This window comes from Ylistrum balloti, unplaced genomic scaffold, assembly GCF_031769215.1.
Source record: "Ylistrum balloti isolate Yb309-2 unplaced genomic scaffold, AGI_CSIRO_Ybal_v1 Utg370788, whole genome shotgun sequence".
NCBI lineage: Eukaryota > Metazoa > Mollusca > Bivalvia > Pectinida > Pectinidae > Ylistrum > Ylistrum balloti.
Genome location: NW_026782460.1, coordinates 55,439 through 68,841, shown reverse-complemented (window position 1 = coordinate 68,841; position 13,403 = coordinate 55,439). Strand labels below are relative to the sequence as shown.

Genomic DNA, 13,403 nt, shown 5'->3' with positions numbered 1-13,403 from the left:
CTTTACTATGAACATTTATTATAAAATATAAAATGTGCTGCATTTTACAACCACATAGTACAAGATGAGCACTCTAACAATAAATAATCATACGTCACAGCTCCTGACAACAATGTTCATACAGACTCTCACATAAGAAGCAATTGGCAATGGTTAATATATATATATTCTTGTTACTATCAGAACAGGTCGTAACTTTCTCAATCATTTGTCACCAAAAATGTTTGAAATGAGACTGACATTGGTAAAACCTTGTCAGAGTCTAAAATACAAAAATTAAATTCTGTATTTAACTTAAAATTATCTTACTCCATTCTGACTTTTTCACATATACAAGAAACATGAAGAGGTTGGACTAACTTTCTTCAGATTTACACACAAACTCACATCCTTACATACAATAATACACAAGTTCAACATCGTGCAGTGGAAATGCTTTATATATCATCACCATTGACGAGATATCGGGTGATCTCCATCACAGTTGTTGCTCGTTCTAATGGACGGTTTTACACTAATCTCTTTTCTACAACATCACAAATCGTTCCAGTATAGACAGGTACATGTCAGTCCTCTTTTATAGTCTTGGAACACAAGTTAGCAAACTTATCATTGTTAAGAATCATTTTAACTGCATCCTGGTAATGACTGTTTCCTTCTGTTGAGGTTACAGGAAAATACATTGTCATAGAATATCTTGCGTAAGTTTTCTACTGATATGTATGATATCACAAACTAGTACCTTCGCTTCTACAATATGGAGCCACGACCCTGATATGGAGCCACGACCCTGATATGATGCTTGAACATTTGAATTCTAAACCAACCTGGAAGAAAATCAAAATATGTTATGCTTACATCATGAAAACAGCTTAAAAGCGAACAATCTGACATGCCACAAAAGATTTTTCTAAATGATTGATAAAATCCTCCGAGAAATCTACACTTTATCCCGACAACCAAATCTTTTACCTTTAAGTCATTAGGGTTGTAAACAGTGAGGTCCTATTACATCAAAGGAGACTTCTTTGGAATCAAAGGGAGAGAACTCTACTTCTGATGAGAGCATAAGTTGAAGGATACCACCTCGAGTGTCACGTAGATTTACAAACTTGTCAATCTCCGCCTGACGGACCTGATGATAAAAAAGAAGTCAACATATTATAAACATAGATATATACTTATGTACTTAAAATTCGTTGAACTCCTGTTGTAAAATGTACTGTTAAACATGTGCATGTATGCAATGTTAATGTAAGGTTCATAAAAGTTATGTTAAGTTTCCTGAACTGTTTTACTTAAAATTGAAAATAATAAAAATTTTAGCACTTGTGGTCCTGCTCCATTGATTTTTTGTATTATTTCAAGCCATTACGAGCTTCCTCAGGTGCCCCCTCGGCATCAAAAATTTACATTGTCAGCACCACAGCTCTTAAAAGGGCAAAACAGCTGTACGATGCAGTTAAATTCTTTATTTGGCTCTACAGTGTATTGTGTCTCATTCAAATGTTATATTTGAAGGCAATATTCACTTGTGTGTCTTCAGTAGGCCAACAATCTTTATTAAATTCCAAAGAGAGTACACAAACCTGTTCTGCCTGGAAGTTGCCTATCTTATATGGTGGTAATGTTGTGGTGTGTAGTAGGGGATACACAGACTCTTTTATCACATCCTCGAATAGTTTCTTCATGTATTCATGGTCACGCTACAAATATTCAAAAGTCATGATGAATACATCGAAACATTCATGAATTCTGAACAAAATATATATTTCTTACTGAATAAATTTTAATTCCCACGATAAAATGATAATCATTATGTATATCTACCACTTTAAATAATGTTAATGTGTGAAAAAAAAATTAGAAAAAAAACCATAAATGATAAATATAGATTGTATATATATACAATAATAATGCCAATTCTCATTTCATATTTTATAACATTTTTGCAACAAAATCATGTTGTCCTGCAAATCTTCTAACTTTTAACCTTCGTTAATTTAACATTATCTCCCTCCGTGTTTACTGAAAGTGCTGTACAGTATTGTTCTATTTTCATGCCAAAATACAGATAGAAGGTTCTTTAACATAGGTATATATGCATTCCTTACTTATTTCAGATATATATTTGAGTTTTAATAGTTTTTAAAGTCTTACTTGCTATATTAAGAATTAATACTTGCATTTTCTACTGTTCTCCTAATTACAACTTCATACCTATACTAGCCTTTACAACAACTGTAGATGATGTAGTAACTTGTCACGTGATTCATCACAAAATTTACAAAATGGTGAGAATTTCAGGCAAGAACGAAGCCATATTTAACGGGTGTGAATATTATAAGTTATGTTACAGAATTTAACCAGGAATTAAATTCAATCCGTTCATCATGAACAGTTAGGTATCAATACAACCATCCGTAATGAGTTAGTGTTTCCAGTTAATTTTTGTGGAGATATACAACAAAGATTAAATTAGATTACATGGTTTAACACAGTGACCATTCATATCAATGAAGATTTGAATTGAGAATTTTACTACATCATGTCATATCACCACCCACATAAAAATAAATACACTCAACATCATCAAAGCGTTTACAAACTTTGGTATCTGACTGAATCAAACTAAATGTTAAGGGGTTGTACCTCCATGAGATAGGAAATCTCTCCATGTTCTTTTTTTTAAATATTCTCAGAACTAAATATCAAATCAATTCATGACCTGAATCTATCAATATGGAACTTACTATTTTTAAAATCTACACAGCTACAGATATTTTCTCCGCATAAAAAACAGGGCAAATAATGAAATAATAATAAACCGCAGCGAAGCACACACAACTGATAAATACGACGGTAATGATAAGTGCATGTACAACCATGCTATCACCTGTGTGTTAGTTACATCACAAAACCAATAACACCAACAACAAAAAAATCATACATGCAGTTAAGACAACATTTTAGGCAAATGATACTTACAACAAATGGTAGCCATGCACATGCATGTCAGGTAACAAATGAAACGGATTGAAAAACAATGTCAAATTTTAAAATATTTTTCAAAAAAAAAAAAAAAAAAAATCATGGAGCTCCATATTTTCTATCTCCACTGTCATACACTACACAACAACATTATGTGTATATAACATTATAACAATATTTAGATAAGAAGAAGAACAAATGAAGTCAAATTGTCTAAAGGAAAAGAGATTGCTTGCATTTCAATGCATTTCCTGAATGAAGCATTTTACATTGAATATTCCTACTTGGCAGTTTACAGCCATTCAGGTTTTCTTAATGATCTCTTAGGAATTGTATGCAGAACATACTTCAGATAAAAACACCATGTTTCCAATTAATCATAGTCTTTTAACCTAAGAAAGGAGATAAGAGCACACAGAAGAAAAATCATCATTAATTTTTCGTTTCCACCAATGAGAAAGTTTTGAGAACAAGAGGCCAAGAGGGCATGTATCGCTCATCTGGATATTCAAGTCAATAATGCAAAACTTAATATTTCTTTAGAAGGAAACTAATTCCCCTGATGAGCCTCATCCCACAAATACAGCTTTACCTTGGTAAATTCCCTTGGGGTGGGGACAGAGATCAGTTTTTAATCTCTTGATGAGCAGCAATGCTATTAAGTTATGGGATGGTAATCTCAATGACTTCAATGATATAATCTGTCGTTGAGGTGCATTAAGATACTTAACGATACCCCATTAGTCATTCTATCAACAAAATTCATGTATCTATCTGTATTTCCCTTTCCTTTTGTTTTTCCTCTTCAGTTTGAACTTGACAGAGTAACATATTTGTACTTAAAATTCTGGCCTCATTTGTATTGTAACAAGAGATCCCAGAGGGATCTTAGCGCCCGCCATTGTTTGGTTTTATTTGCTCTTTGTAAGTTGGATCTTTTCTTTTTTCCTCTCTTCTCTGTTTTTGCTCTTAACGATAAGAAATTTACCTGCCATATACAAGATGGTTGCCTGGGAACCATTTTTTTTATCTCTGATCAGTTCCAAAAATCAAACAGGCACAAGTCGAGACCAATGGGAACATATGTATTAAATTAGAGAGAGATCCATTCAGTACTTCTAGAGAAATAGGGATAACAATCTTTACTCAGCAAAATAGAAAATTGCTGCTTGTCGACCATTTTGTTTTTCTGATCAGTTCCAATCTCACACTGCCACAACTAGGGACAAAGAGGAACCTATACATGAAATCTGAGAAATATCTATGCAGTATGTCTCAAGAAGTAGCGATAACAAACTTTCAAAATTGAAATCCAAGATGACTGCCTGTTGGCCATTTTCATTTTCTGATCAGAACCAAAATCTAACAGGCACAACAGGGGATCAAGAGAAAAATATATATGAAATTTGAGAAAAATCTAAGCTGCAGTTCTCAAGAAATAATGAAAATAAACTTTCTCAGTCAAAATCAAAGATGGCTACCAGTCAGCCATTTTGTTTTCCGATTAGTCCCAAAATCAAAAGGGCACCCTAAGGAACAAAGGGAAACCTATGTGCTACCTGCTGATGATAGGCTTATAAAATACAAGGAATTTGTTATTCTAAGTATCTACCTGTAATCTGGCCTCATTTATATTATAATCAAATGCATGGAGTTTATTAAAAGAAGTATCTACCTGAATCATTGGTTACCAAGGCTACCCATATACATTTAATCCAGGGTCATGCAAAACTTTCTCCAAAAATATCAACATTATAAAACAAACATATAAATGCCCTCTACGTTATATATACCATACTAATTTTACAGTTTATATCAAACATGCTTATCCACAGTCTACCAATAATGCCAACTACTTTTTCTAAGCAAAGCATGTCCATTAATATGCATTAAGTCTGGTCAGCATTGTCTACACTAGGCAAAGACTAGACTATTCACCTGGCATACATATTCACTAAGTCAAGACTGTGCACCTTGGCTATTTATACAGTAAGTTAATACACCTAGCCTATATTTACACAAAGTCAAAACTTTGCACTTCACTTATATATTCATCAAGTCTATACTGTACTCTTTGGCATAAATATCCATCAAGACTTAAGGCCTCAATATATCACTTTTCAGGTTGATAAATCATTGTATTCCCCTCCAAACAGGTTGATAATTGTATAATATCAACCAAAACTAGATTGAACACCTAGTATATTTACACCAAACAAATTTCTTGAAGCACAAAGGGAAGTCAGCGTGATGTACTACTTTCTATATATGTAACAACTAAGACAAGGCTGCAAATCTAGCATGTACAGGTATGATATTTGTACTCAGGATTGACTGCACACCTAGCATATACGAGTATGATATATGTACTCAGGATTGACTGCACACCTAGCATATACGAGTATGATATATGTACTCAGGATTGACTGCACACCTAGCATATACGAGTATGATATTTGTACTCAGGATTGACTGCACACCTAGCTAGTATGATATTTGTACTCGGGATTGACTGCACACCTAGCATATACGAGTATGATATTTGTACTCAGGATTGACTGCACACCTAGCATATACGAGTATGATATTTGTACTCAGGATTGACTGCACACCTAGCGAGTATGATATTTGTACTCAGGATTGACTGCACACCTAGCCTATACGAGTATGATATATGTACTCGGGATTGACTGCACACCTAGCATATACGAGTATGATATTTGTACTCGGGATTGACTGCACACCTAGTATATACGAGTATGATATATGTACTCAGGATTGACTGCACACCTAGCATATACGAGTATGATGTTTGTACTAAGGATTGACTGCACACCTAGCATATATGAGTATGATACATGTATTCAGGATTGACTGCACACCTAGCATATATATGAATATATTTGTACTCAGGATTGACTACACACCTAGCTGTATATGGATTTAGACCAGGATTTACACTCAGTGAGGTTATATAAATGAAGACTTGTCAGAATTTTCATATCATTACCGTAAAAATGACTTGACTACTAAAATTCCACTAGATGTACCAGATCCTTGTTAATCTGAACAATATGCCAAATAAATTAAAATATTGCGGTTCAACTGACCACTGAATTGATGGATGAGAGTGTCTGTCAAAAGTCTTATGCTAAAGCCTTGAACTTTTAAATGCAGGTTAACTGATGCAGAGAAATCTACATATATATAAATGGCTAATGCAGGCACAGACGATAACAAGAATTATAATGCCAGAGGAGGACGTTTGATGGTAATTACCATAATTGACAAATAGGATGGAAGGAAAATAGAATTCTGCAAGAAAACGTATCAAACACATTCAATCAATGTGAATACAGAGAATGTGTTATGCCTATTTCTCTTAAAAATTGTGTTCAACTTAAGAAGAAATGATAAAGAATCCAGTCATGATGAAACACTTAACGATACGTTAAACTATGAACTATACAACTTCAAATATTTTGTATATAAATTTTAAACAAAATTGTTCATCTCTCTTACACCGATAAAGTATACAAAATTCTAACCATACTTTAAGATTCTTCTTATTACGATCTAGCTAAAACTAGGGTCCAAGAAATCAATTTGCTCACTTCTGAATCTGACTTTTTTCTTTTAAATTTAAATTTCAATTTTTGAAAGCTAGATATACAATGAATATGACGTGACATATCATGATTGATCACTGGGTAACTATATAGAGATATGATAGAAAATCAGATATCATTAGTTGCCATGGTGAATATTGTGAAAGTAGCTCCAAAAAATATCTAAATGTATGTGAAAGCTCATGGATCAGCATGTTTCATGCCACATCTAGCAAGAAAACACAGCCGTAACAAATCTATACTAGCTTTGAGCCTTCAGAAATACATATTGTGAATTTCAGATGCATTGTGATCTTACAAGTAATTAATTTCAAAATCAAAGAACGAAATTGTCTTATCTTCTGAAATAAAAGATTAAAATAAGAATCTCTCATAGACTTAAGACAAAGTATAGAATATAACAGAAAAGAACTCCGAACTGACAAGAATAACTAAAGTATGGTTCTGATACTCACCGAGTCTGCTTTCTTTACCGTCTTCAGTTTCTTTTGCCACATATCCTACAAAAAACATTAACATAAAAAGCAACAGACAACAAAAGACATCAGCTGGTATGCAAAAAGGCAGTCAACATAAACAGACTTATACACTTAGAAATGTTATCAGAATTAGTGTTACCTCCTTACCTACACAACTTATCAGTATTAATTTGGTCTAGAGGACGATATGATATATGAAACAAGATTATGTGATGTATAAATGAAATTTTACCCCGGTTGAAGGCCTTAATGACCTTTTATGTGTTGACGGGGCGTTAAGATTGTAAGAATAATAATAAAAGAAATTTTAAGACTGTTCTAGGTTAAGACTTTTAACCTACCCTGACAACCTTCATCATGTCAGATTGGTCAGCCACTTGAGGGAAGGTGGTCAACACTGCACTGTGGATTAACTCTGGAAATATATCATTGTAGAATTAATATCAATTAAAAACATCTATCTTATTCTATTTTTTTTCAGCATTTAAAGGAATCAAAATTATCTGATTTTTTAAACAATAAGAGAAATAAAAATTATCAAGTTTAAGTAGGTTTTTTTTTTTTAATCTAGACACAAGCTGGAGATTGTAAGGTAATGTTTTCTGGAAACTAGACAAAGTTGTAGGAATGTCAGTCTTACAGGAAAAATACTCATGCTGGTTGGTAATTATATGGTATTTATCAGTGTTTCAACACTCTTTATATCTACAGTGTTTGTCAGAGATATAAATTGAATAATATCCAGACATAAACAGCATATCAACGACTTCTGCCGAAATCTTTTTTTCTTCAATAAACATAATATATTTATACATGTATCAGTGCCACCTGATGAAAATGGCTCCAACCTCATTTCAAATATTGAAATCTACTTCAGTGAAGATTTCACTTTTATTCTAAAATGTGGTAATTAAAAGTTGAATTTTCATAGTAAGTTTGAAAAGACAATCATAAAAAATATGTATTGAACTTTATGTATATTCAATAAAGATATAAAATAGGTACAAATCTCTAAGTAACAAAACCATGTCTGTATAATTTTTCTGAGGAAAGAAAGGAAACTCCCTGTCATATTTGTGGGTCAAATTAATACATTATTATATAACATCCTTTTTACAACGTATCATGAAAATCTCTCTGTATAATTTGTATGTAAACATCACAGATTTTGTTGAACAGGAAGGATTAGTTAACCAAACAAACATAATTGGTTCACAGACAAAAAAAAAAAAAAAAAAACTCCAGACATTAGGTACTTCAATCCACATCTTGTTAGGAACTAAAAAAAAATTCTGTTCAAAAGTAAAACTAGATGATGTTGCTAATTATTTTCAACTTCAACCATTCAAATTTGTAACATAGAATGAATACTCTATTGCTGTAATTTCTAACCAACAATGATGTATCAAAATACACATACCTTAAAAAAAATTCAGTAGATTCTTTGAATACAACTGTATCGTTACCCTCTAAATTATGATTGAAATCAGATTTCCACAGAAAGTGTGCAATCCTACTTTAATAGTGCTATGACCCTAATCTTACATTTATATAATTCATCTAAAAAGTAAATAACTTATATGTTATATGAAATTGATGCTATTTTCAATGATACATGATACTGTGGTGTTAGCAATCAAACAAATTTCCATACATTGAGTCTACAATAGACTTATGACTTACATGAATATACACTGCATTATAATCAGTGAATGGTGTGCACTGATAATTCTCATGAAGAAAGGTGAAGCTTTCCAGGTACATAAACATATACATTATCTTGATGAAATTTAAATATTTGGTTTAGATATTTCCACCCCAGTTATAAACAACTTGGAAAGGTTGTGAGGTATTAGATCTATAGGATATTAAATATCAGAGCATGTTATGATCATGACACGACATAAAATCAAATTACCTGTACTTGGCATAAATTCTAAAAACAAAAGCAACTGTTTCGTTCACTCGATGATCAGTTCTAACAGTTAAAACACTGAAAATCCAGACTGATTTTACTTTGAACCGAGTATCAACAATAACGAGTGCCGATCTTTTTATAAATACATATAATCGGAGTTACAAATTCACAGAGTTCTGAAATTCAAATCTGTTTGAATATAAATGAATTTCAAATTGTTAGTATTTTAGCATCTGAAGAAGGGAAACATAATTCAAGAGTGGAGTAATTTGATCACAGCTTCAATGACTGTTGTCCTATTCAGTGTTGACCATCAGTATGGTGTAGAAGCTGGAAATGGTTTTATCAGATTCTCATTTATCACCAGGTGAACCTTTAACAGCATCTTTGGTTCCCTCAGAAAATGTAAAGCTGAATAAATCTCAATATTATATATCACGGGAGATAATTACTTTGACTGATGAAATACGGAATCGTCCCTTAAGTCATCTTATGTCAGGAACGTTCTTAAAATGGCAAGATGTTGGGTCATCCAACATTTCCTTGGATATTAGTAAAAAGCATTTATATTGAAGGTATTTTAGAGTGTAGCTGCTACTGTTTGTTTCAGTGACTAAGATCATTTCAGGGTCCTTATGTACCTGTGGAATCTGGATCAATGCGGTCACGGATCAGCTTATCAGCTAGGATCTGTCTGTAGAAGGAGTAAAAAGGCAGCAGACACATACTCCCCAAAAACACATCTGGTAGTGTTCTGTCAATGAAATAATACAAGATGCTTAAAATCATTAACTCTGAAAACAAAATAGAATCAATATTTCTGAAAAAACACATATGATAATGTTCTGTCATTAAATGATTACAAATTGCTTAAAATCATAAATTCTAAAATATGTCATTCCTGAATTCCTTTTCTGCCATACAATCAGTACTCCCCAAAGACAAAATCAATAATGTACCATCTATGTATTTAAACTATATTACTCAAACCTACATGAATGACATCATAATGACAACAAAATCACAATCAGGTGAAGGTTTCAGTTCATTTTATCCCTAATCTGATGTCTTTCTCACATCAACAGGACACATCCTTCATATAGATATCTCAACCATACTGACGATGGCCTTGACCTCTTTCTACCATCAACAGGAGACATCCTGTATACATTGATCTCATTATCTCATCAATTGGGCCCATCTTCTATATAAAGATCATCAACAGGAGACATCCTGTATATATTGATCTCATTATCTCATCAACTGGGCTCATCTTCTATATAAAGATCATGACCTTGACCTCTTTCTACCATCAACAGGAGACATCCTGTATACATTGATCTATATAAAGATCATATAAAGACATGACTTGACCTCTTTCTACCATCAACTGGAGACATCTGTATAAATACATTGATATCTTACTGAAGATGGCCTTGACCTCTTTCTACCATCAATAGGAGACATCTACATAAATATACTAATATCTTACTGAAGCTGGTCCTTGACCTCCTTTTTACTAGGAATGGCTAATTTAACATGAAGTCTTGGTTGCTTGTTTCCTGACAGCAAAGTCATAAAGGCATTGGAGCTTGCTGTAAGTAAAAACAAAAGTTGACTAGTTTTGTATAAACCTTTAAGCATTCTATTTATTTCAAGGGTTTTCCAATATTCAAAGAAAACTCATCATGCATTTCAACCCCAATCAAAAGATGGAAAATAGGACTCACTTCTTCTGGATATTTCTGGGTCTACAAACACTCCCTTTTCATACGGAGTGCCACCATGGACTTCCATCTGATCAAATTGCCTGGAAAAAAACAAAGGCAGTAGTGAAAACACAGTAACAGGATTGAAAACATAAAATACTAGTGAAATTTGATATTTTAGGATGAATGTGGAGGTAAAACAGACATAATAAATGAAGTACAGAAAATAGGGCAAAACATCACACTCATCAATTGAGCCTGGAACCAATGCTGTTATGATGAAGAACCTGGACCCCAACTCCATAGGTTTTTAATCTAGACACATTTCAACTTTCTTTTCATTTCTAGTTTCATTTCTGGTTTCATTTAACACTTTAATTGAACTTTTACTGGTAGCCATCTTTGTCCTGGATGGTGTTACCTACCTGTTGCCTTTGACATTTCCATTGTCCTCTAACAACTTGAGGTGATGCCAACCACAGCTAAATTCTCCATATTCCTCTGTACTCTGTAGCCGAAAATATCACATATGAAATAAGAATAGAGTGAGCTGGGGCTCACATAGACAGACCCTAACTATCAGATCTTTTGATCTCAAAAGGGTTACTATTGACCCATTAACAAGTAGCAAATGACCACTAATGTCTATCAGAGGTGGAACTTAGCATTATTTAAAAAACTAAATCTGTTGAGGGGTTCATAAAATATAATCTAGAACACAGCCAAGATTTTTATTTCAAGGTGGTCAATTGTAACCTTTAACCTTAAGAAATGATCACAGACTTCCAATCCGATGTAGCACTCGATTGTGTGATACATGTTCTGTCAGTCCATGGTGAGAATATGAAATAACTGAGATGTTCCCGAGATGTCTTGTACACAAATCTTTTATTTCAAAAGTGACCTTTGACCTTTTAACCTTGAGATATGACCTCCAAATTCCAATCAGGTGTAAAACTTGATGGTGTGATAATATGCTAAGAATATGAATGAACTCTGCTGAAATGTTCCGGAGATATCTTTTACACAAACTTTTTATTTTAGAAGTGGTGATGTATGACCCTTGACCCTTTTACCTCGACTTATGACTACCAAAATTTAATAATACCTAGGTATGTAAATATCTTTTTATGCAACACCCTATATTGGATGGACAGACAAAGGGAAAGATGCTTGCATACACTCGTACCCTTAGACAAACTGATTGATAAACAACCAAACATACTTTACAAAGTCAGGAACACAAAAAGTAAACAAGTTTTACTATGGAACATGTACTAAAAAAGAGATTATGTGAATGCATAAGATAACAGATCAATTGTTGATATTTAAAACCGTTTTGTATTTCATTTGGTAAATAACCACATGTCTTTTTCAAAAGTCATGATTATTGGGTTTTTTCATCTATCAGCAGCTTTTCAGTGCAAAACTCGTCATCCAGATAAAATAGAAATCTTTCTTACTAATAAAATGTATGAAATGTCATATTTCCTGACATCACTATCTAATTAACAATTTGACAGTTTCATCACAACTTAGTGTACATAAAAAGAAGCAACAACATACAGCATTCAGTTTTGAAGCAAAGAATTTTTTGAAAATTCATTTGGTCAACTTTTATCATGTCCAACTATTCATTGTGTACCCCATTATAGAATTTGCTATTTGTTTTCCAAAGTTTTGATTTGAAACTATCCTTGCTCATTTTAGGTTATGAAACTTGTGGCCAGATTCTTAAGTGTTCCTTGTTATTCAGGAAATCCCTTTAAAGCAATTTAAATGAAGTTAATGGAAACTCAGTTCACTATGATTAACCATCACTCAAAAACCCATTTCCCTATAGGAAAATTGAGGGTAAAAATGTAGCACTTGTGAAATGGAAGCCAGAATGATATTTGTTAACATAAAATCAAGCCTAATGCTATAAAATGGATAATGAATTCTCAAGTTCTGAGCAAAAGTACAGTAATATACATGGATGTGATAGGGAATTTTTATAATATATGTACCACAAAGCAACGTTTGGAATGATGAATGAGGAAATTATTTGATGAGACCATTTTCCCCTAAAAACATATTTTAAATGTTTTAACAAATGCATACATCTATTCTATCTGATACTTTGTGACACTATCCCATGAAAATCTGAGTAAAATGTGACACCAACTATCAACATATCCAACTTATCTCTTATATGGCACAAATTGATTGTGAGTTTTTTTTTAACATACATTGCAATAAGTAAAACAACGTCAGGAGACTGTAAATAGATCAAATGATTAGTATATAAAACTCTTTTAAACGTGGTGTATACACGGCATGCTTTCAAATGAATTAAAAATTAGATAAGAAACATTTTTATCAACCACAGCATAAACTTTAAATAAGTATATACAAAGACACTGACATACCATACCCAACAATATTGTTGTTACCTAACGTTCAACATAATGGTTCAGTAAAAATCAAAATACAATGTAGATTGTATTTTGATGTAGAATGCTTGCACTATGTAGAATGCACACTTGACCAAATTGTAATATGAGTCATTGACTCAAATTTGTTATCAAGTATAATTAAAGACTATTATCATTATCATTATTATTAGATGATAAAATTATTCAGAAAAATATGCATTCATGAATTAATGGAAACCCTATTTTATCTACAACAGACC

The 13,403-nt window shown here is 32.6% G+C and overlaps 1 protein-coding gene across 1 annotated transcript in view; it reads right to left on the bottom strand.

Annotated features, from left to right (window-relative positions):
- Position 1: 1 nt before the first annotated feature.
- LOC132558398 (nephrocystin-1-like) overlaps positions 2-13,403 on the bottom strand; it is a 33,679-nt gene continuing 20,277 nt past the window's right edge. Inside the window, exons 22-31 of the mRNA XM_060222951.1 lie at positions 11,152-11,234; positions 10,748-10,827; positions 10,510-10,612; positions 9,659-9,771; positions 7,441-7,514; positions 7,076-7,120; positions 6,271-6,306; positions 1,590-1,706; positions 973-1,135; positions 2-827 (exon numbers count right to left, since the gene is read on the bottom strand). Of these exons, the coding sequence (XP_060078934.1) occupies positions 983-1,135; positions 1,590-1,706; positions 6,271-6,306; positions 7,076-7,120; positions 7,441-7,514; positions 9,659-9,771; positions 10,510-10,612; positions 10,748-10,827; positions 11,152-11,234 (804 nt within the window). The 3' untranslated portion in view covers positions 2-827; positions 973-982. The remainder of the gene's footprint in view (positions 828-972; positions 1,136-1,589; positions 1,707-6,270; positions 6,307-7,075; positions 7,121-7,440; positions 7,515-9,658; positions 9,772-10,509; positions 10,613-10,747; positions 10,828-11,151; positions 11,235-13,403) is intronic.